The sequence below is a fragment of the Armigeres subalbatus genome, chromosome 2 (genome assembly GCF_024139115.2).
Source record: "Armigeres subalbatus isolate Guangzhou_Male chromosome 2, GZ_Asu_2, whole genome shotgun sequence".
Lineage (NCBI taxonomy): Eukaryota > Metazoa > Arthropoda > Insecta > Diptera > Culicidae > Armigeres > Armigeres subalbatus.
The window spans coordinates 439,557,985-439,582,517 of NC_085140.1; the positions used below are offsets into that span (position 1 = coordinate 439,557,985).

The 24,533-nt window shown below is 41.4% G+C and overlaps 1 protein-coding gene across 1 annotated transcript in view; it reads left to right on the forward strand.

Moving 5' to 3' along the window:
- Positions 1-913: 913 nt before the first annotated feature.
- Positions 914-24,533, forward strand: part of LOC134213655 (uncharacterized) — a 78,687-nt gene continuing 55,067 nt past the window's right edge. The window contains exon 1 of the mRNA XM_062692906.1: positions 914-1,181. Within this exon, the coding sequence (XP_062548890.1) occupies positions 1,180-1,181 (2 nt within the window). The 5' untranslated portion in view covers positions 914-1,179. The remainder of the gene's footprint in view (positions 1,182-24,533) is intronic.

Genomic DNA, 24,533 nt, shown 5'->3' on the forward strand with positions numbered 1-24,533 from the left:
TCACAATCTGACAAACTGTTTTTTGCAGATTAAAGAGAACAGATCACTCAACTGTTGAACCTATTCGCCTCATCGTTTAGACTGCATGCGTCAAACCTCGCTGACCAGCAAACATTTACTGTTTTATAATACTGCATATTTGTGGCGCTTACAGTCGCAACGATCAATGATCATCGAACCGAAAGAGATACATTTACCCACAAACATACAAATCGCGGCGTCTGCAGCACGCCGAGACTGCGCTTTGTGACCGGGAGCAACTCGGAGAAAAAGCATAAACAAAAACAAACTGCTCCTGCGGTGAGCGCGGAAATGAGGCAGAAACCATGCTTCTTAGCTATATTTGCCTATATGGACATGAGGTGGCTCCCTTCCCCGTGACAACAACGTAATGCGGCGCGACGGAGATTAACCATGATGGACGCATGACGGTCTTAAAAAAAAACCCACGATGGCATCGCACAAATGAAGGAGGTTCGTCGCCTTCGGACCATCCACCCGCCCAAGTCTCGTGTGGCAGGGCACTGGTCCAAAAGCCTCAGCGCAGCAAAAGCACAACATGCAAAGTGTACAAATTATTGGATCCGGCCTAGTGTTCATTTAAATTTGAAATCTTTTCTAGCATAATGTTTTTATTATTTGTTCTTATATGAGTGTGAGTAAGTATAGACATTTGAGATCTTTCCCCCATAGCAATAATACGCGCAAACGTTTATGACCGAAGGATTCTCCCACCGTAGCACTTGGTTTTCCTGAGATTCTTGTGCAGTGTTTCCCATCGCTTGAGAGTGCTGCATCAGAGTTGCTGTTCGGCAGCTAAAATTGAAACCCACTGTACCTGTACCTTCCATTCGCCAGACCCAAAACAGTCACTTTACTCGCTCTTTGCCTTTGCTCTCCATCAGATATTGCTGCTGGGGATGGTGGTTGGTAACGAGGCGCTTAGTTCATCGTCGGACGGAATCTCGTGGATCGCTTACCACGGTACTTATCAGTTTTCAATTTGCGCTCCGCGACGCCGCACTCATTAAATCGGTTCGCAGCACCGCCGACTTGTTCCAGAAGTTTGAGAATTGCGTTCGCGCCAATTTGGAGTTTCGCGATATTCGCGCGGGGTGATAATTAATAACACCGGAGGAGTTCATCGCATTTTACTGAATATCAAGTGAATTGTCGAAAATGTAAGTAGTGATCGACGAAGAAAATAGAGTGGAAAGTGATCATAGTGACGATGCGTTAATCTATCAACTGTCAGGCAACTGGTCTAATTGGCGATCAATTTGTGCAAACATGTTGCAGGAATTTCTCCAACAATTAGTAGCGTTATTGATCCCTCAGCTCTTGGGATCAGAGAGCAAGGAAGATAAATTGGAAAAGCTAAACAGTAGTGCCACAGAGTGGAGAACAGAATGCATACGTAACTGCAGCATGCAATGCAACTGTGAAGTGACGACTACTGTTATTGAATGACGATGGTATAATAAGTCTTGGTTGCGGCATAAATGAAAGGAGGAAAGAAAGAAACAAATTCACATGGTATTTATTCTTCGTACGGTTGTTAGTCGGCAGCCCATGATGATGGATGCATCTAAAAGCAGCAGATCTCAAACGAGCTGGGGGTCTCTTTTTGCCTTCATTGAATGAAATTTGAGAAGAAAAAAAGATCGTGGCCCATGATGGTAATAGTAAGCAATCCGTTCGTCATGATTATCCGACGTTAATGAACTGGTCGTGCATTGTTTTTGTTGGATCCATATATAATTGATTGACTAATTTTGCGAAAGAAAAAAAAACGTTTGATTGAACGTATGACTGGTAGTCCCGGATGGCATTAAACGGTAGCCATCCATAATTCAACGCGCTGATATAATACACAGGGAGCGAAGATAATTGAATGTTTCGTGATGTATTACATTCAATATGCAACTGATGACACAGTAATATACATTTATTGGAATGATTGGACGCTTACCTACTAATAAAGTCCATGCTGGTGGTGGCTGCTTTTGATTTCCAGACTGATCGAGAAAATTATCGGAAAGTAAATTCTCCGACATCCGTGGACATAGTTTTAAAAACAACAAGCACAAGAGCAGAAGAGACTAAGTAACACATCTCGTTAAAAAAAGTATAGGGGAGTTGAATTTTTTTAAAAAACATAAAGGAGGTTTTTACAATGATATGGAAATGCTAATATCATCTTCCAAACTTAGACGTACATGTTCATGATAGAATTAGAGGCGAAAGTATAGAATTGATAGTTCCGTTACGATACGGCAGGCATGAAGAATGTTTTTATAGAAGTTTGAAAGCGAGCGGAGGGCAATATTTGTGATGGAACATATCGCACGACCTTCCTTCTGCCAAGCTCCCGTATGAAGGGGGAGGGAAGAATATCAGTAGTAGGAGGAATGCCTCCGAGAAGAACAAGTTGTCAGTCGTCATCAGGCAGCCGTGACGGTAAGGCGCGTACCCCAGAACGCCACCTTATGGGCTGCGGATCCGGCGTCTGACGAGGGTTTGGTGGAGGGGCTGGGAATCGAACCTATGACCATTCGCTTGTAAGGCGAACGTGTAGCCAACTACGCTACGGGACCCTCCTCTAATACTCTAATATTTATAGCGTTGATTCTCCCTTGATCGAATGGTCCAAAAAATAATTGAAAATCCATCGAGAAACGGCTGAGATGTTAACCACTAACGTTCAAAGTCTACCGTATTTTCGTGACCGTATCCGAATTTTGTAATCACAATGTGTACCCAGGTATAAAACACAGACGTACTGCCGTTCTTCCAAATTTCAAAAGAAGACAATTGAGAATATGGCATTTGAAATTAAATCCTAATTCTCATTGTTGACGTCCCACCGATACAAAATTTCAGAATATTACGCCACAGGTCCATTCAGCAAACTCAGTTTCATTGAGATCATTCTAATTTTCCACCCACAAACAGAATTTGCGACCATGACCATGAAAATAGTTTGGCGGGACAGTTATGCCGAGAAATAGCAAGAGCTTTATTGGTGGTTTCTACGCGGACACTTGATAAAAGATACTGAGAGACGATCGCGCTACGCGCATTGGTTTTATTGATTATTACTGCTGAATCTGATTTCCGTTGGTCTGGTCAGCAGTTGATGACGTTGCATGCCACGTTCCGGTGGTTCGATGAAGAATTGCCTACGTTGCGTGCCACGTTGCACCTAGGTTGGCCGGTTCATACCATGACTCCTCCGGGGGGTGAAGAAGTGGCGTCCTCGACACTTGGTAACTTATCCTTTCCTTGGGATTTGGTTTTGGATTTGCTTGGCTTGGCTATTTTCCTGGTTATCCTGTGGAAAGACTTTCTAAAATGGAAAATTATGACGAAGAAAGCGAATATTATCAGGGTTGTCGACAATGATATTCCTCCCAATAGGCTCCATTTCCAGGTTTCAATTGATTCTTGTTGAAGGGATACTTTAGCTAGTTGAGTCCTGTTGCTGATGGTCCTGGTGTTTATCATGGCAATGTCATGATTGCTTGAAGGGTGGTTATTTATTATAATGTGTAAGGCTCCTTGAATAGTGTTAGATTCGTTGATAATTTCCGTTGATGTGAAGGACGCGGGCAGCAGGGACTATGTCCAAGGGCTTGACGATCCCTCCCCAGGCCATCTGCGAGTTGTGGGGCTTGCCCAGGATGTGGTGGGGTTTGACAGTGGGCCCTGTTAAACCTCTATAAAAAGCTGCATGTATCCGCAAGTAGGCCCCACCAAAGCGACCGTGTGCCGCTCAAAGCGTACAAGCCCAAGTCCTGGTGTTAGGTGGGACGCTAAACAGCCCTGACACGACGGCCCTCCGGCGAGACAGGAGGTTTGCGCAGGCCCAATAAGCCGCCTGGAAAACCAATAATTACGAACAATATAAGAGATAATGCGACTCGATATAATCGGCAAAGACCTAGGCGACGAATACAGGATCACGATTGGAAGCTTGGAACATGGAACTGCAAGTCGCTAGGTTTCGCAGGTTGCGACAGGATGATCTACATGAATTACATCCCCGCAACTTCGACGTCGTGGCACTGCAGGAGATTTGCTGGACAGGACAGAAAGTGTGGAAAAGCGGGCATCGAGCGGCTACCTTCTACCAAAGCTGTGGCACCACCAACGAGCTGGGAACCGGCTTCATAGTGCTGGGTAAGATGCGCCAACGCGTGATTGAGTGGCAGCCAATCAACGCAAGGATGTGCAAGCTGAGGATTAAAGGCCGTTTCTTCAACTATAGCATCATCAACGTACACTGCCCACACGAAGGGAGACCCGACGACGAGAAAGAAGCGTTCTACGCACAGCTGGAGCAGACATACGATGGATGCCCACTGCGGGACGTCAAAATCGTCATCGGTGACATGAACGCACAGGTAGGAAGGAGGAAATGTATAGACCGGTCATCGGACCGGATAGTCTGCACACCGTATCGAATGACAACGGCCAACGATGCATAAACTTTGCAGCCTCCCGCGGAATGGTAGTCCGAAACACCTTCTTTCCCCGCAAAATATCCACAAGGCCACATGGAGATCACCTAACCAAGAAACGGAAAACCAAATCGACCACGTTCTAATCGACGGTAAATTCTTCTCCGACATCACGAACGTCCGCACTTACCGCAGTGCGAATATTGAATCCGACCACTACCTCGTTGCAGTATGCCTGCGCTCAAAACTCTCGACGGTGTACAACACGCGTCGAAGTCGGACGCCGCGGCTTAACATTGGGCGGCTACAAGACGGTAGACTAGCCCAAGAATACGCGCAGCAGCTGGAAGTGGCACTCCCAACGGAAGAGCAGCTAGGCGCAGCGTCTCTTGAAGATGGCTGGAGAGATATTCGATCCGCCATTGGTAGCACCGCAACCGCTGCACTTGGCACGGTGCCCCCGGATCAGAGAAACGACTGGTATGACGGCGAATGTGAGCAGTTAGTGGAAGAGAAGAATGCAGCATGGGCGAGATTGCTGCAACACCGCACGAGGGCGAACGAGGCACGATATAAACAGGCGCGGAACAGACAAAACTCGATTTTCCGGAGGAAAAAGCGCCAGCAAGAAGATCGAGACCGTGAAGAGATGGAGCAACTGTACCGCGCTAATAACACACGAAAGTTCTATGAGAAGTTAAACCGTTCCAATATGGTAAAAGGAAGGTGTGGAGGAAGTCTATACTTGCTAGTATTAGTAAGCAGAAAACACAAACAAAGTTTGAGGGGAAGTCTGTTACGTCACATCGTCCCATTCTTTCACGAGCCTTTATGGACCAGGTTTGAAAAAACTTGTAAACATTTTTGCGAACAACGAAAGAAAAATATTATTTGCAATAACCAAATCAGAATAGCATCGCAAATCATTAATAAACCTCTCAAATTATAGCAATGCAGAGATTAAACTATAAAGCTTTCCAAATACGCACTTCTGCCATGACCTGCGGGGCACACATTTTTCGTAACACTTTGCTGTGATAATAATTCCACTTTACTATACATATTTTACTTTCTGTGCAGCAAAGCAAATTGCAAGATGTTAATATCCTCGATATCCAGAAATATTCTCAGTTATTCATCTGTAATAAGATCAACAATTATTTGAAATATAATGAGCTTCCCTCACCGCGAAATATTTTGCATGTCATTGTTTGGATAACAACATGCTGGTTGCCCTTCGATACAATGATACGTTGCGTGATGCTTGAAGGGGAAGTCGATGAAAATTGTATAACAAACTTTGTGACGTCAGTCGTTGTCATGTAGCTAAAAGGTTGCTAAGACGCGGCCGAAAAGAGGCACTACTACAAGCAAATGGCTATTTGTTTTTTTTTTTTTTTTTTTTTTAACGAAGGTGATGGAAATCTGCAAACAGACACCTGGGGAGGCGAACCCAGGTAGTGTGGGGATGGGATCACCACTCCCGACCCACTAAAACCAACTCCTTCCTCTCCAGTCATTCCCCCGGCCCGCAATTAAGCAATACTTGGGGATGACTATTGGGCATTGCGCCCCTCCATGACGTACACAAGTGCACGTATGCGCCTCAACTCTTCGACACTCCCCATGCAACACATTTGCACAAGACACACTGGCACCACATGTGCCCCAACACTCACCTGCCTATGCCGCTTGAATGACTGCAAGGATCAAATTTATAGGTACCCTGCAGGGGTACCCCATGCCGCCATCTCACAACATAGACAGTCTTCACTCAGTGTGGTGTTCACCCTGTCCTGCAACAGGGTGGCACCACTTGTCTACCAAGCTGGAGGCGACCCTAGGTTGGTGGCTCCTATGCCGCTCCTACCTCAACTACGAGGCAGACCCTTTCATGTCTCCTATTTCTGAGGTGCTGCAGAGGCATCAACCCCGGCACTCCTGCCAGTCATAGCGAGACTTTCGTGTCCCCTACTTCTGAGGTGCCGCAGAGGTATCTGCCCCCCGACACTCCTGCCAGGCCTAGCGAGACTTCACTCATTCCGTCCCTGACAGCCGGATCACACTACTGCCTAAGCAGCCACTCTGACCATACGTACCATGCGAGTCTAACTTGTGTGCTCGCTCATACATTCAGTCCCAATCGCTTGCACCACTTGTGCACCACTCTTGCGGGCAGCAGGGACCATGTCCAAGGGCTTGACGACCCCTCCCCAGCCGTCTGTGAGTCAGGGGGTTCTGCCTAGGAGGTGGTGGGGTTAACAGGGGGCGCTGTTAATTCCCTCCCAAAAACCACATATCCGCAAGCAAACCTTATCAAGCGACCGTGTGCCGCTTAAAGCATACAAGCCCCTAACCCCGAATCCCAAGGTGTCAGGCGACCCGTGCCGAAGGGATGAATGGCCTGGGGGGTGAAACAATTAGCCAGGTCGTTAACGGAGCCTGTGGAGGTTCCACAGAGTGAGGACTGCTTCGGCGGCAAGCGGGTGGCAGTGGGTGGTACCCACGCACCCCCAAGTGGTGCACATGTGGTGCAAGCGAATGGGAGTTGGGGGTATTACTCGTAATACCCCCACAGAATGAGGGACCGAGTGTATGGGTGAGCACACAAGTAAGTCTCGCATGGTACGCATGGTCGGTAGTGTTAGAATGACTGAAGTCTGGTGAGGCCTGGCAGGAGTGTCGGGGGGCAGATACCTCTGCGGCACCTCAGAAGTAGGGGACACGAAAGTCTCGCTGCGTCTGGCAGGAGTGTCGGGGGGTGGATGCTTCTGCGGCACCTCAGAAATCGGAGACATGTAAGGTAGTGGTGCGACCCCGTTCCAGGATGGGGAGACCACCACATTGGCTGAGGACTACCTGGGCTTCGAAATGTCAATGGGTGGGTGCTGCCAGCAAAGTACCTAACGGGGACCTATTGGCAGGACCAAAGCCTGGGTAGGTGAGTGTTAGGCACGCTTGACGTGCCGGGTGTTCCACGCCCAAACGATGCACAGGTGGTGCACAGAGTGGATAAAATGGGAGATGGGGGTATTACAACCCCCACTGAGTGAGTGACTGAATGTCAAAGAGAGTGGTGCACAAGCAAATGGCTATGTAATACACAAAGTGATCACCTCACCTTCTTTTTACCATATTGAAACCGTTCACGTAAGGGCCACGTGCCACAGCCTGATATGTGTAAGGACATAAACGGGAACCTTCTTACGAACGAGCGTGAGGTGATCCAAAGGTGGCGGCAGCACTACGAAGAACACCTGAATGGCGATGTGGCAGACGAAGATGGCGGTATGGTGATGGACCTGGGAGAACGCGCGCAGGACATAATCTTACCGGCTCCGAATCTCCAGGAAATCCAGGAGGAGATTGGCCGGCTGAAGAAGAACAAAGCCCCTGGGGTTGACCAACTACCAGGAGAGCTATTCAAACACGGTGGTGAGGCACTGGCTAGAGCGCTGCACTGGGTCATTACCAAGATTTGGGAGGAGGAAGTTTTGCCGCAGGAGTGGATGGAAGGTGTCGTGTGTCCCATCTACAAAAAGGGCGATAAGCTGGATTGTAGCAACTACCGCGCAATCACATTGCTGAACGCCGCCTAGGTACTATCCCAAATTTTATGCCGTCGACTAGCACCAATTGCAAGGGAGTTCGTGGGGCAGTACCAGGCGGGTTTTATGGGCGAACGCTCCACCACGGACCAGGTGTTCGCCATTCGCCAAGTACTGCAGAAGTGCCGCGAATACAACGTGCCCACACATCATCTATTCATCGACTTCAAAGCCGCATATGATACAATCGATCGGGACCAGCTATGGCAGCTAATGCACGAACACGGTTTTCCGGATAAACTGACACGGTTGATCAAAGCGACGATGGATCGGGTGATGTGCGTAGTTCGAGTTTCAGGGGCATTCTCGAGTCCCTTCGAAACCCGCAGAGGGTTACGGCAAGGTGATGGTCTTTCGTGTCTGCTATTCAACATCGCTTTGGAAGGGGTAATACGAAGAGCAGGGATTAACACGAGTGGTACAATTTTCAATAAGTCCGTCCAGCTATTTGGCTTCGCCGACGACATAGATATTATGGCACGTAACTTTGAGAAGATGTAGGAAGCCTACATCAGACTGAAGAGGGAAGCTAAGCGGGTCGGACTAGTCATCAACACGTCGAAGACGAAGTACATGATAGGAAGAGGTTCAAGAGAAGACAATGTGAGCCACCCACCGCGAGTTTGCATCGGTGGTGACGAAATCGAGGTGGTAGAAGAATTCGTGTACTTGGGCTCACTGGTGACTGCCGAAAATGACACCAGCAGAGAAATTCGGAGACGCATAGTGGCTGGAAATCGTACGTACTTTGGACTCCGCAAGACGCTCCGATCGAATAGAGTTCGCCGCCGTACCAAACTGACAATCTACAAAACGCTCATTAGACCGGTAGTCCTCTACGGACACGAGACCTGGACGATGCTCGTGGAGGACCAACGCGCACTCGGAGTTTTCGAAAGGAAAGTGCTGGCGTACCATCTATGGTGGGGTGCAGATGGCGGACGGTACGTGGAGGAGGCGAATGAACCACGAGTTGCATCAGCTGTTGGGAGAACCATCCATCGTTCACACCGCGAAAAGGCGAGGTGCGCAGCGGGCAAGGTGGATCGATCAGGTGGAAGATGACTTGCGGACCCTCCGTAGACTGCGTGGTTGGCGACGTGTAGCCATTGACCGAGCCGAATGGAGAAGACTCTTATATACCGCACAGGCCACTTCGGCCTTAGTCTGAATAAATAATAAAATAATGATGTGAAGTTATTCTGTTTGAAATTGACTGTGCAGTTTCCGAAGGATAAATGAAATTTCCGGACACCTTCCTATCATCTGGTCCACAATCCGACCTGAGTTCATCATTGAAGGCATTTGTAATTAACAGCTTATTACTGGCTATAAGTTGCATTGTCGTTTCGTTGTTAAATTTGGTACTACAGTGGGTTGTTCTTCCCATAATAAGCGGGTAGATAGACGAATCCTCGAATCTATTAATTAAAGTACTTTGTTGGACGTAATCTTCTGGTTTGGAGGTAGTCCACAGTTGTATACCATGTTTGATTAAAAACGTCGGATAATTTTCCATAATTGAGTTGTTATTTGTTAGAGGATAAATCCGGATGACTGTTGATTCTTCATTTCCTAGCTGTGGTACAGGAGGATGTGAAGAAGGGTATCTTTACTGATGACTATTTTTGGTTTCACGAAGTTTAAAGCTTCATCTGGTAGTTCTACTTGGACTCCTTGGTTACTTAGCATGGTTTTGATGAGATTAATCTCCTTCATAGAGAGGATTCTGCTGTTTGTTATGTGTACTTTTGAAAATAATATTGCTTCCTGGATGCCTATGAGGATTTAGTTGATTTTGTCGATGTTGAGTATTGTCGTAATCATGTCGATTTCGTTGATCAATATTTGGTTAGAATGTGTTTTCTCGATGATTTGGTTAATGACATTGGTGAGTTGTTGGATTCGTTGACCGATTTGATCATTGATTTTGTATTGTATATTATTTTCCTTTATGAGGTCATTGAGAGTTCCATTGATTATCCGCAAATCCTGAGCGTCTGGGTTCCCGGCAATCCATTTCCACGTTGTACCGATGATGTCCCATCTACTGGATCTATGATGTTTTTGTGGTTTGATTTGTTGCAAGTTTGTGTACAATTCTCGAACCTTCACGACTAGGAAGGCAAAACAAGATTTTAACATAATTGTAACAACATCTGTTATTTATAACAACCGTTGATATAATTGAGTTATGATAAATTATTATCACATTTTTTCTTAACAAAATTATAACAGAATTAGTTATGTTTAGCTGTTTTGTTAAAAAATTAAGTTATTTTAACAACATCCTGAACCAATTTTATAACAGCCTATGTTAGAAAAACTGTTGAACTCTGTAACACAATATGATATATTTCTGTTAGTATGTTAGTGTTGGAATTTTTATAATAAACTACTTTGGTTAGTAGGTTAATAGTATCTTCGATATCTGTGAGATTTCTCGCTTAACTTTTCAAAAGGACCTAAGTAACATTTTTTCATGAATTAATTTGAATAGCGCAATCAACAGAAAAACATGGAAGCTTTTTATTGCAGTACTCAAATTAATTCATGAAAAAAATGTTACTTAGGTCCTTTTCAAAAGTTAAGCGAGATATATCGGATGTACAATACGTATGTTGCCAATTTGGATTTTACATGAGTTCATTTGTTGCATAAGAATTGCATCGTTATGGAGGTTCCTTATTGTTAGCTTTTGGCAAATGGTAATTGATATAAACATAAAAAATCGTGGATAGATAACAACCATCTGAAAATGAAACAATATTTAAAATATTACAATGTTATTTCTTGACTCTTTTAATTTTGTTTTTGTGTCTTTTAATGTTTCTGTTGTTATTAAATGTTTTGTGGGATATTCTATTAGCATTGGTTTTGTTTACCCTTGGTTGAGTTTTAGTCCGAATATTTGGAATTACGAAAACTTCCTGTCCTTCTTCTAAGGGTGGGGGATCTTCTTTATCTATATTCTGTTTTACAAGGTTTTCCTTTGATCTGACAATATTTTGTTTTGCTTTTAAAAATAATGCTTGTGCGTTTTTCAATACTACTTCTGGGTCTACGATATTATTTCGATTAAAGATTATTTCGTTCGGGGTAAATTTTGTAGCAGAGTGGACAGTATCATTATACAATGCTACAGACAATTGAATGATCGATTTCGTACCCATTCCTTTGAATTAATATTTGTTCGTGTTAAAAATTTCTATTATTGTGAAGTGAGTCCTTTCAATTTGACCGTTGGATTCTGATGATGCTGCATATTGTAGTAAGGTCCCTAATTCAGCAAGAAAACGGAGTTGAATTGATAGGAATGTACTCTCATGATCAGTTGTTAACTGTTTTTGGAAAGTTATGATGGTTAATGTATTTCGCCAGAGCCTTTTGTACATGTACAAGGTTTTTTGATTTCAAATAAATCATTTGAAGATGTTTCGAAAACGAATCTATTAATGATAAGAAGTAACATTTGTCCATTATAAAGATATCCATATGTATTCTCTCCAGGGGTTTTTCTGTAACGGGTCTAGGGGATATCTTGATATTGTACGGCTTACGCTCGTACTTATGTGTATTGCAAATTTCGCATGTACTCACAAAGTTCCTTATTTTTGATTGCATTCGAGGGAAAAAGTATGTGCGTTTCAATTGAGCTTCTACTTCGGCAATACCACGATGGGCTCTTTAAGGTCACTCATGACGGAATCCAAGATTAAAAGTGCTCGCGTTTTCAGGGGCACACCACTCGATGCGGAAGCAACGCACAACTGTCATTTTTATTATTTCACGCATGCTGCGACGCAGCAAAGCTAAATCAACAAAAATGACAGTTGTGCGCCGCCTCTGAATCGAGTGGTGTGCCCCCGAAAACGCGAGCACTTTTAATCTTGGATTCCGTCAGGAGTGTCCTTAATGTTCTTTAATAATTAATTCGTTTTGCCTGTCTTCTACTTGCACGTCTTCTTCCAAATTTTGCGTGATTACAAAATGACCCTTTTGATTAAAATGTTCTTTATAAGAATCTTGAAGAGACTGATATAAAGATTCAGGTGCCATGATGGCTGTTTGTTTCCCGTTATGAAATGTTTTTAAATATTCTGTAATGTCTACTTTTTCATAACTAGGTTGACAAATGATGGTTCTTTTATAAAGGCCAAAAAGTGTTTCATTTATGACTGTTCCTGTTTTAAATTTTTTTGAAAATTAATTGATTTTCATAGTAGTTCAGAGGTAGAGGTAGTTCAGTGAAGTAGATGAAATAATCTGCAGATTGGTTTGCAGTATGCATAGTTTGGGAATCTGAAGACGGATTGGGAGGGTTTTCTAGATCCTCTGGGTTGTCATCTGATCCTGCAATGATAAAATCTTAAATCAATTATCAATTTCATTTACATTTGTTTTAATTGGCATTCTGCTCAACGCATCTGCCACCACGTTCGATTTTCCTTCTTTATATTTCACTTCATAATCATAATTCTCGAGATCCAATCGCCATCTGAGGATTTTCATATTCTTGTCTGAGGATTTGATAAAAGTCAAGGGCTTATGATCTGTTACTAGTGTAAATTTTGCTCTGTGTAGATATGATTGTAATTTGTTTACGGGCCATATAATGGCAAGTGCCTCTTTCTCGTTGGTGGCGTACCTCGTTTCTACGTCGTTTAATGTTCGTGATGCAAACGCGATAGGAGTTCAACGTTATCCTGGATTTGAGATAGCACAGCACCTAGTGCATATCCAAAAGCATCAGTTGTAAGGATAAACGGTTGGTCAAATTGAGGATAGGCCAAAAAATAGGTTTTGTGATGCGAGAAAAATCCTTGATGAATCTTCTATAATATTCAACTAAACCAAGAAACTGTTAAGAAAATTATTTTGAGCTTTTTAGTGGAATGTCTTCACTTGTTTAATTTTTTTGGATTTTTTGGCAGAGGCCACTTTAAAACTTTTTTCACCTTGTCGGGGTTGGGTTTTACGCCATCGTTGGAGATGATGTGACCGAGAAATTCGGTCTCTCTTCTGAGAAATTCACATTTGTCTAGTTGTACTTTTAAATTGAACTCTGTTAAACGCTTAAGGACACATTCAAGATTTTCAAGGTGGTTTTTCAAATTGAAGCCAATGATTATAATGTCATTGAGGTAGACAAAGCACTTTGTGCCTATGTACTCTGCAAGTATATTATTCATTGCTCTCTGAAAAGTTGCAGGAGCATTTTTCAATCCAAAGGGCATCCTTGTGAATTCGAAATGTCCATTGTCTGTTGAGAAAGCGGTTTTCTCAATGTGTGCTGGATCCATAGGTATTTGATGGAAACCTTTTTTTACAACGATTTTCCTAATCTATCCAAAATGTCCTCAATTTGGGGCATGGGATATCTATCTTCAATCGTATTTTCATTGAGTTTTCTTTAATCAATGACAACACGTAATTTCCTTTTCCCAGAGGCGTCAGTTTTTTCGGGACTACCCAAATTGGTGATGAATATGGGCTTTTAGAGGGTCTGATTAAACCATTCTTGAGCATGTCTTCAATTTGCTCATGAACATCTTTATGAAAATGGTGAGGGTATCTGTAACTTTTTGTGTAAATTGGCAACTCATTTTTGATTATAATTTTATGATTCATGGCAGGAGTGGAAGACAGAATTTCATCTTTTTTCAATAGAACAGCTTGGTGTTTGTGAATTACTTTAATTAATTCTTTTTTTTTCTGGTGGAGATAGATGCTGCGTTCTAATGAAGGAAAGTATTTCTTCTGCTGTGATTTTGGTGTGACTGTCAATGGGAATGGGTGATAATGTTTCGAAATTATTCATCGTTAAATCAAGTTTCAGAATTTTGGGGGGTTGTGAAGTTGAAACTATGTTAATGGTTGATTTATTATTCTCTGCCCTGCATAGCCCTGGTTGTACGAAAATTGTTTTGCTTAGTTTTTGGAATGTAGGTACAAACCAATCACCATTTGTAGTAGTTTCAACAGTTATACAATGATTATACAGCTGTGTAGATGGATAGAATTTTGAGTATGAAAATTGTTTGTCCATGAGTTTGATAGTTTCGTTTTCATATTTGATTTGCGCATTGCGTTTTGCGAGCGTTTCTGAACCTATTAGACCATCGCAGAAATTATGAAACTTAAGAATGTAAAACGACAACGGTTTAAAAATGCCATTGAAAAGATCGATTTCTTGTTATAGTATTGGATCCACAAACGTTTTTAATTGGCGTATCAGATACATTTTGAACATGTTGTATAATATCTGGTGCAATAATGGCAAAACATACTTTTGCATATACACCCGGTTCTTTATTTACACGGGTGGGTTTTAGTTGATTACGACCTTTAGCGTTGATGAAACTATGAGTCAACCCAATGGAAAAATTCACAAAAAATCAAAGAAAATTCAGGTGGTATTTTAAAATCTATGAAAAATCAGGTTAATCGGGAAATTGAAGAATACCAACCGTGTAAAAAAAAATATTGGGTGTAAACGATAAAGACGGATCCATAAAAAACTGATAAACGATCCATAAATAACATCCGAATGTTCCTTAAAATGCTACCATAAATCCATAATATAGTTAATGAGATTCCATAAAGAATAATTTTTCGATCCATAACTAAGCTAAAACTTAGCAATTAATTGGGAAATATGTTCCATTAACATGGTCAAGAAAAACAATACAATTCTTGCTATTTCCCATGAAAATATGACAAATGAAATTGGAAAATGATCTACAAAAAACTATATTTTGATCCATAAAACTTCAAATTTGCGCATTTTTTTATCGTGATGATGATCCATAATTTCAGTAATATGATCCATAATTCTGGCCATTTGATCCATAACTTTGTTCAAATGATCCATAGTTTTGGTAATCCATAATCCATTATGATCCATAATTTCAGCCATATGATCCATAATTTTAATCATATGATCCAGATTTTATTTTTAGATTTATTTTTTATTTTTAGATTTTATAAAATGTGTGGATCAATTAATATAATTTCATTGGCCTTCTTTCCAAGCATTATGAATCACATTATCAAAAGTATGGATCATATGACCGAAATTATGGATCATATGGCTGAAATTATGGATCATCATCAGGATAGAAATTGCGCAAATTTGAAATTTTATGGGTCAATATATAGTTTTTATGGATAATAAAAATATTCTTTATGGAATCTCTCGAACTATTTTATGGATTTATGGTAGCGTTTTATGGAACATTCAGATGTTATTTATGGATCGTTTTTCATTTTTTTATGGATCGTTTTTCCACATTGAACGGTGCAAAGTAAGGGCTGCCTGCAATAATGTTTTTGTTAGCCCCAGTGTCAATTAGAATGTTGAGTGGTTTTCTTGTTACAGGATGCAATAGCTTTAGATATGGAAGGTAGTTCAAGTTATTTTTGCAAGCATGTCGACCAAGTGAAAATTCAGGTCCGCATCGTCTTTCAGTTCGGAATCTTGGGCTATTGGAGGATTTTCTTCCGGTTCGATTAGATGATTGTTGATGGTCAAACGACTTCTAGTAGTCCTTGTTTCCATTGGTTCGGCTTTCGGTGGGGGCAAGTTAGGTTTTTGCTGCGAATATGAGGATTCTCTTTTGTTTCCAAATCCTGAATCCTTGAAGTTTTTATTAGGGTTGTGAGGTCTACTCACTTCAGCTATTTTTTCTGTGGATTGGAATTTGCACAGGAATGCATACGTGTCTTCAAGATCTTTGGGGCCGGATGCTTGAGCATATCCTTGATATGGGTCTTTTAGACCTGCCATGAATGCGGCAAGTGCGTCCTGCTCAATTAATTTCAGTATTGCGTCCCAATGAGTGTTATACAGTGGGTCTTGTTTAGATATGGTTTTGATGTTCTGAACAATTTCCTTTGTTTTGTTATAGTAGTGTTTTACGCTTATGTCTGTTGTTTGTTTGTTTGTTTGCCCATAAACGGGCTTTGTAAGTCGATTATTCTTGTCGATCACCAAGAGCTTCGATGAAAATGGTTTTCACTTCGTTGAATGTTGACGGGTTTCCAGCTAAACATATTATGTCCTTAGCTCGACCCTCTATTTTATTGAAAACGGCTTGTAGGTATATTTCATATACATCGTCCGCTACAAGTGGTTTGAATCTTGATAGTGTTGTTTCAGCGGTGTTTAGCCAGCCGTTCAGCTGTCTTTTATTTCCATCGAAATTTTGCATTCCTTTTATTGGATCTGGGATCCGCGAAAGAGCTTGCAGGATTGCATTATTGTCGTTATTGATATGGTGGTTTCTGGCCTGGTTTGAAATTCGTAGATGATTTACTTCTGAGTCTTGTTCAGTTTGCTTTGATTTAACTAAGGGCAGTTGTTGCGTGAGTAAATGTACTTGTGCTGTCAGCTCTTCTAAATTTGCCATGTTGTTTCCGATTTGGTTCTGTACGTTGCTTGTTGGAAATTGATGATCGAATTTTGATGTTAAATCTTTAATTTTTTCGGTTTCTATGGGGACGTGCGCGTACTCTTCCAAATTAACGGAGGATGGCATCGATTCTTCCGATGAGCTAGTTTCTTTCCTAGAAAAGAAACTGCGTCTTGCCTTTTTCAGGCTTGTTTCCTTAGGCATAAAAACAAATTAGAATGATATGGAATGTAATATCATCTTCCAAACTTGACGTACATGATTAGAGGCGAAAGTATAGAATTGATAGTTCCCGTTAGGATACTGCAGGCATGAATAATGTTTTTTTAAAGAAGTCAATTTGAAAGCGAGCGGAGGGCAATATTTGTGATGGCACATATCACACGACCTTCCTTCTGCCAAGCTCCCGTATGAAGGGGGAGGGAAGAATATCAGTGTGGAAGCTGATATATCTCCACTGGCAAAAGGAAGGTGGTTTGACTTGCTCATATGCCATCGCGTGCGGAAGGATTTGCTATCGACAAGTACTGTCTCCAAATTTCTAAGTGCCTTTCTCTGCTTTGTTCTCTCCGAGGTAGCCAAGTTGGTTGCGACGAGACGGACGCAATGAGAAAACAGAACTGTGCAATAAAAATCCTATTCGACTAAATGCTGATGTCATATTAGAAATTTGCTCGTTTTCAAATCGACTTCTATAAAAAACATTCTTCATGCCTGCCGTATCCTAACGGAACTATCAATTCTATACTTTCGCCTCTAATTCTATCATGAACATGTACGTCCAAGTTTGGAAGATGATATTAGCATTTCCATATCATTGTAAATCGTTTAACTTCACGTAGAAGTAACACACACGAAATCATTAATTTAGTGTACAGGGAATTAGGTTTGCTTAAATGGTTTAAGCAAGTTGAAACTTGTTTCTTAAATTTGAATTGTGTCCTTAGAATTGGCCTTGAGCGAATACGTTCTCTAAGAACTCATATTGCTCCTGAAATGCGGCTCCCTTAGAACTTCGCTATTTCAGTTGGGCTGAAAATTCTTCTAGAACTTGAAATGATTTTTAGAATTTGTTTTCAGCAAATACGTTCTCTTAGAACTCGTATTGATCCTGAAAAATGACTCTCTAAGAACTTCACTATTTCAGTAGGAGTGGAAATTCTCTTAGAACTCTTCCAACTCCGGTTGATGGACAAATTTCATGCACTAATCTTCTCTTAGAACTGGTTCCAAAATTCACTGTAACACAAACTGCCCACCCAGCAAATGTTTGTCTCCCTCTAATTTCACTGAGGTAACGGAATATAGGGAATAAAACACTCACCTTTTGCTAGTCGTGTGTGCAGGATCACGGGCGCTGATCCTTCCAGTGGTTGGTAAGGTGATGTGACATGAACTAACATGGGACAATGATGCGTGGAAGGGCAGCGTAGTCCTACGTTAAACAATAAGATGTGCCGTGGAGTCGGTTGGTTGAGATTTAAAATTGCATTTTGGCAGCTCTACAAATCATCCATAACTGAGAAAAGCAGTTCTGTAGCAGAATTTTTCTAATGTAGGTATATTTTGTTTTATGTAGCAGAGCCGGTTATAGCATCCTGCTACTATCATAGTACATGACCAACTTATTTTGAATACTGGGTGCTACCTGACAACGACGGCGCGATTTCAGCCATCCTCAATCAGTCAACGAGAAAATCTGCAACATGACAGATTTGCAGGCGACGAACAACCCCAAACGCTGTTGCTTCTGTGATGGCTTGAGTCTATACGCTTGTAGACGAAATGACAGAAGGGAGGCATAACTGCTCGGATGGGACAGCTGAGCAAACTTATTTACATTTTACGCCCGCCGAGTCATTAGTGTCATGAAGGTGTAAAATAGTCGTCATTTAAACGGGGTAGATGCTCCGGCGCGAATGCGCTTTCACGGAGAAGGACTGGAGCTGAATAAAAGTTGAAACTTTATGGTATTCATTATGGTGTGATTTATCGACAGAGATGATGCTTTGATTGAAAGGGACTTGCAAAAATTCATGCCAACTGAGAGGTCATTGCCAGAATTGCTGAACAAGGTGATGCTTAAGCAGCATTTTGGGTCACCATAAAATTGAATAAGTTGCATAATACATAAAACAATATTTTACGATGCATAGCCAAATTGGATAAATCTTCATTCTTCACTACAGTTCAAAGATAATTCATAAACAATAAAACTTACATAAAATGTAGTGTGTTTGAGTTATATTTCCTATGTTAATAATAAAACCAATTTTCTTTACATCGGTCACCTGTGTGAAATCATTGAAGGCTCTCCTCAATGTCAGCCGTGGTCGATGATATTCATCATTATACGCAATCCAAAAACTATTAACTAACAGTCCTCGAATAATGTCCACGTCAATGGTACCCCTGAAATCGATCTACCCACGATCGGTAGAATCCACCTTCAATTGGTTACCCCGCAACCAATGCTAGTTCAAACGCATGATGCGTTCACAATAGCCGCTTCGATATGGTGGCTCCTCGTTCAATATTCCAATCATGCAGGTACTTGAGATGACGAACGGAGGCATAGACAAATAGCGACCAACTGGCGGCGCGCCAATTGCAGCAGACGACCCATCAGCAGGGAAGGACGCTGATGTGACGAACGTTCTGCAGTTTGTCACACTGACACACAATGCCAGAAGCCAGGCAGCGGGGTATGAGCCCCCGTCAACGCTCGTAAAGGCAGCTACCAATCATGGAATATTATTATTTCTTTCAATCACGGAACTGCGCCAAACCGCGTGTGCGCGCGCACCAAATTATGCAATCGCGTCTCTCATGGCTCCACTCGGAATGCTTATTCGTCCGATCACAGCTGATGAAGTTCACCCGGTTCTTTGGCTTAGGCAGGTCTTCGAGGGCCGCGTAACGTGCATTGCAATGCAGAGGGAGGTAGGCAAATGAAATGGCATTTAGTCGTTTTGAAGAGAGGACGGTGTTTCTCAAACTAAAATGAAAGCATTTCAAATTAAGGGATTGAGCGTGACGTAGCATTTAACCCTCCATATATGCTGAAAAGACGGACACAAACAAAAAAACAAGGCAAGCAAGAAGAGTTGATCAGTTGGAAGATAATAAGTAAATGAAAAAAAAAACGATGTTATATGTTATTATCAATTTATTATTTGATTATTATTTGGTTAAATCTGAATAGTTTTTCTAATTATAAGAAATTTATCCTGTTTTCCCAATAACTACGATGTGATCTTGCAAACATTGAAAACGACTGATATGCAGAATAAAAACGCCTCCCAGCCGCGACAGTGTTATGCTTCGCGGATAATTAACCAGTGTCGCGCATCAATTGCGCTAGACAACAGCAAAGCAAGGTCCACAGAAGTCGATTGTCGTAAGAACAATTTTGTATGAAAAATGATTGCTGCCGGTGAAGATAATCGACAATCAACGGCTTCAACTGAGGGAACCTATGAGAATACTCGTTTATTAATGGCACAAGACAGTTGATCTTTCACAACCTAATGATGGTTGAAACGATGTTTTTTAGGCGATAACTACAAACTGGCATAGACGAAGGAAATCTTAGCTTTTCGTAGCCGGTCGTAGAAAATCCATTATTCCACTACAAACTTACTTCATGCCATCGGAGTTTTATTTCAACTTTTATTAGAAACATAACCCGAAGCGAAACCGTTGCCCGCTTCCGCGCACCCATATAAAAGTCTCAGGTCGCCGCCAATAAGACCTGCCTGTGGTGTGTCTTTATGAGGCTTTACGCGGTTTTGTGAGAAGACAGTGGGAGATGAAGAAACTGGTCCGATTTCATTATGAGCGGTGCACTCGCACTCAACCGGTAGAATGCAGTTTAGGATTATGGTCGAATTTTAAAAACAATTTGAAAGAAATTAGATACGGCCCTACCACTGATAGCAAGTTTTATAGTAGGACCTTTCACTAAATGCATAATAAGGAACGCAGATGTGGTGCACATATTCGAATCTATAGTTTATGAGCAAATTGATACCATAAAGTTGTTTGTTTTAAATACTATACCTACCTTTTGAGTTTATTGTTTTGCATTTTTTAATGTTTCATATAACCTATGCATATCATTCTGTCTATGTACAACTGAGAATTTGTCTTAAACGTCGTGTACGTATTTTTTCTGTGGGGTTCGTTCTCCAACTCCAACGTTCCTCATTGGATAGCTTTCTTCACATGGCAATAAAACAAATCTTGAAACACCCTAACATTACAATTGATAAGACTTAGACATACGGAAATTCAAGCACGTCCAAGAAATTACCAAACAGGCATTCCTCGCCAGAAACTTGTCCAAGTGAGAAGAGCCAAGCATTCCCAAGTGGAGGTTACCAGCACAGATATGTCCAAATTAAGCAAAAACATGTTCCCCAGCCAGCCAGTCAAACGAGCAGGTGTCATGCAATACCTACCCAGGGGGGAATGCCAGTGCCCTGCCTCTTTCCCGCTTCGCCCACACCAGCCAGAGGGGCGCATCGTCGTCGTCGTACTCACAGACCTTATAACTAATCAAAGTAGTACGTGACTGCATCGCGGGTTCACGGCACCAACAACGCCAACACAGCAGCTGATGCTGGGCTGCTTATCCAACAACACTCATCCTCAGCCAACTTTGATAAATCACGTGGATCCAAGCAACCCGTTTACCGGCGCAAGCTGGCTTGGTATGAAAATTTGTACTAACATAATTTGTGCGAGAATGCTGCTGCTTTGCTATGTATGTGCCACCTTCACTGTCGCTTGGGCTGAGTTGTTGGATTTATTTCTTCGAGCTGCGAGACCATTTTACGGCTAACGAGGAAATGTGATGGTACGCTTATCTGCGTTAACGAGTCGCGTTACTTTTTGAATGATGTCCCTGTAATATAAAAACAGTGCGTGTATTACGCAACGATAAATGCTTACGAAGCCGTTACTAGTTAGGCTTAAACGATAAGGGATCTCCATGAGCGTATACATAATTATTGAGACAATATTTAAAGGTCTAACAGGAGTAGAGGTGTGTGCCGCCGCCGACAGTTTTTGGCACGCCGCCGCCGCCGGCATTTTTGCATCGGCGCGCCACCGTATAAAATTTTGTCACGCCGCTGATCTATGTTTTTCCACGCCGATTCAATTTTGAAGAAGTTCGCAGAGTTTTCCGTGAATGATCCCCACATCATCACGTTGGAACTCCGGGGATTTTTTCGTGAAAATACCAATGAGAGAATTACCGTTGAAATTCAGAAAACCTTTCCGCGAAAACTTAAAAAAACTGTGAGTGGCAATCCCGGAGAATTTCTCGCTGAAATAGATTTTTTGTCGTTTGGTAGAAAGTAATTTGGCCGAAGGCCACAAGGCCGAATATGTAGTTTGACCATGCACATCATTTGACCGAAGTCCGTCTAGCCCAAAGTTATTTGGTCGAAAATGTTATTTGGTCGACGACCCTTTCCTGTTTTAAATGTTTTCCAATGGAACTTTTGAAGAATTTCTCATGACCGATACAAAGAACCATCCGTAGAAATCCAAAATCCTTCCGGATTTTTTTTTGTTGAAATACTGAAAATGTTCACTTATAAATTCTCGCTTAACTTTTCAAAAGGACCTAAGTAACATTTTTTCATGATTTAATTTGAATGGCGCAATCAACAGAACCACACGAAAGCTTTTGATTGCAGTACTCAAATTAATTCATGAAAAAAATGTTACATAGGTTCTTTTCAAAATTTAAGCGAGAATTCTGAATTTCAGTGGAACAAGGTGTCTAGGGTCTGTTCAAATATTACGTAACGCGAAAAACCCCCTCATAACAATCTGTAACAAAATTTAGAACTACCCCACCCCTATGCGTAACGCGTAACAAATACATTTTTTTTGAAAAAATCTTGTTTTTGGTAGAATTTGAACCACGATACAATGACTTATTATTTTTTGTGTATTTTATGCTTTTTTGAAGACAATAACTATTTTTTGAAAAATTTTAATATTTTTTCTCGATTGCTACGCAATTTTGCGTAACAAATCGTAACAAAAATAAAATAACCCCCCACCCCCTATTGCGTTACGTAATATTTGAACAGACCCCTACTCAACTGTAAGAAAATATATTCCCTAATTTTTTCAGTTTTTTCAAGTACTCTACATAAATTTTGAGGTAAAAACAAACGTGCCATATACAGATTTTTGCAGCAAGATAATCAATTCAAACTAGTCAAACGAAACACGTATTTCAAAAGAAATTATTGGTGGCCTCACAACATTTTTGCTCGTCATCTTTTTCTTCTTATTGGCAGAGGTTGCATATCCTACAAGTACATGGCCGCCTCGCAGTTTAGTGTTAATTAAGCACTCCCACTGTTGTTAAATGCGCGGTTTATCTAAGCCGGGTTACCATGTTTCATTCACATATCGTGAGGCCTACACGATGATACATTTATATGCCCAGAGAGGTAAAAAAACCAACCCGAAAATTTCCTAGATCTGATCGGGAATCGAACGCAGTCACCTTCTGCATGGTTTTGCTTTATGGCCCTGACTCGTAAATTAGTTCATCCAGAAATTGCTTCAACCATTCAGTCAAAAATTCCTTCAGGTATTCCTTTGAAAATTTCTCCAAGAAATGAAATTGGATATTCCTTCAAAGAGACATTCTAAGAATTGCTTCGAAAAAAATTCTCTCAGGAATTCCTTCGGAACTTCCTCCAGAATTCCATACAAAAATTCCTTTAGGTATCCTTCATAAAATACTTTGGAGATTTTTGAAGATATTCTTTTAAAATTTCTTCGAAGATTCGATCGATTTTAATTAATAATTTCTTTAGAGGAACTTAAGTAAATTTTTTCAAGAATTGTTGCAGAAATTTGTTTGGGACTTTCTTCGGGGATTCCTTCAGAACTTCGTACGGATATTCCTTCAGAAAATCATTTGACGATTCCTTTGTAAATTCTTTTCCGAGTTCCTTTAGCACATTCCTCGGAAATTTTAATGAGATTTTCGGTTCGGAAATTAATGAGATTTTCGGCCCACGGCTGACTCATATCAGATTCCTCGGAAATGTTTTAAGGAATCCCTTTATAAATTCGTTCGGAAACACAGATGATGGAAAAGTATAACACTTCTTATGTCGCTCCAGTTCATGTGACCAACATCTATTCTGCCCCCACTCACATATTAGTCCCATATCGTTTTTTCGCATACTGAGATAATAGCTATTGAAGTTCCAAATCGCATCTTCCATATGAAACTTTAAAAAAAATCTAATTAATTGAAACAACATCGTATCTTTCTGAAATTTTGATCGAAACATTGTTAAGTTTTGAGCAATTAGTTGTAATGGGGTTGATTTATTGATATTTTTCGGTGAACAATAACTACGCCATTTGTTTTCCTGCGTGACGTTTCGGTCTACTACTTTGTCTCGACCATCTTCAGACGCCTTATTTATTAAAAAAATTAAACAAAAATAAACATTAATTAAATTACAATTATTTAGAACGGCACTTTACACTTAACACAACACACTTTTTTCCCACACAACTCATTTCGATCACCGCAGCAATTTCCACCTCGTTGTCTGCTGGCGATCACGTACCACTGGCAAGTGGGGTTGCAGTTAATGGTGTTTGTCGTCTATTTGTCTCTCTTCGTCGTCTTTCGTCATTCGTCAGATTTCGTAGCTTAACCACTAATGCATTGTAGTTCGAGTTGATGGACACAACTTTAATTTTGACAAAACTAAAATAATTGAACGCATCGACGACCAGGAAAGCAGGATGACGGCGGAGACATTCCATATCAAACTGGCGGGAGAACACAACACAGTCAACCTCCAGCGAGAGTGTGGAATGTTCAACTCGGACTACAATGCATTAGTGGTTAAGCTACGAAATCTGACGAATGACGAAAGACGACGAAGAGAGACAATAGACGACAAACACCATTAACTGCAACCCCACTTGCCAGTGGTACGTGATCGCCCAGCAGACAACGAGGTGGAAATTGCTGCGGTGATCGA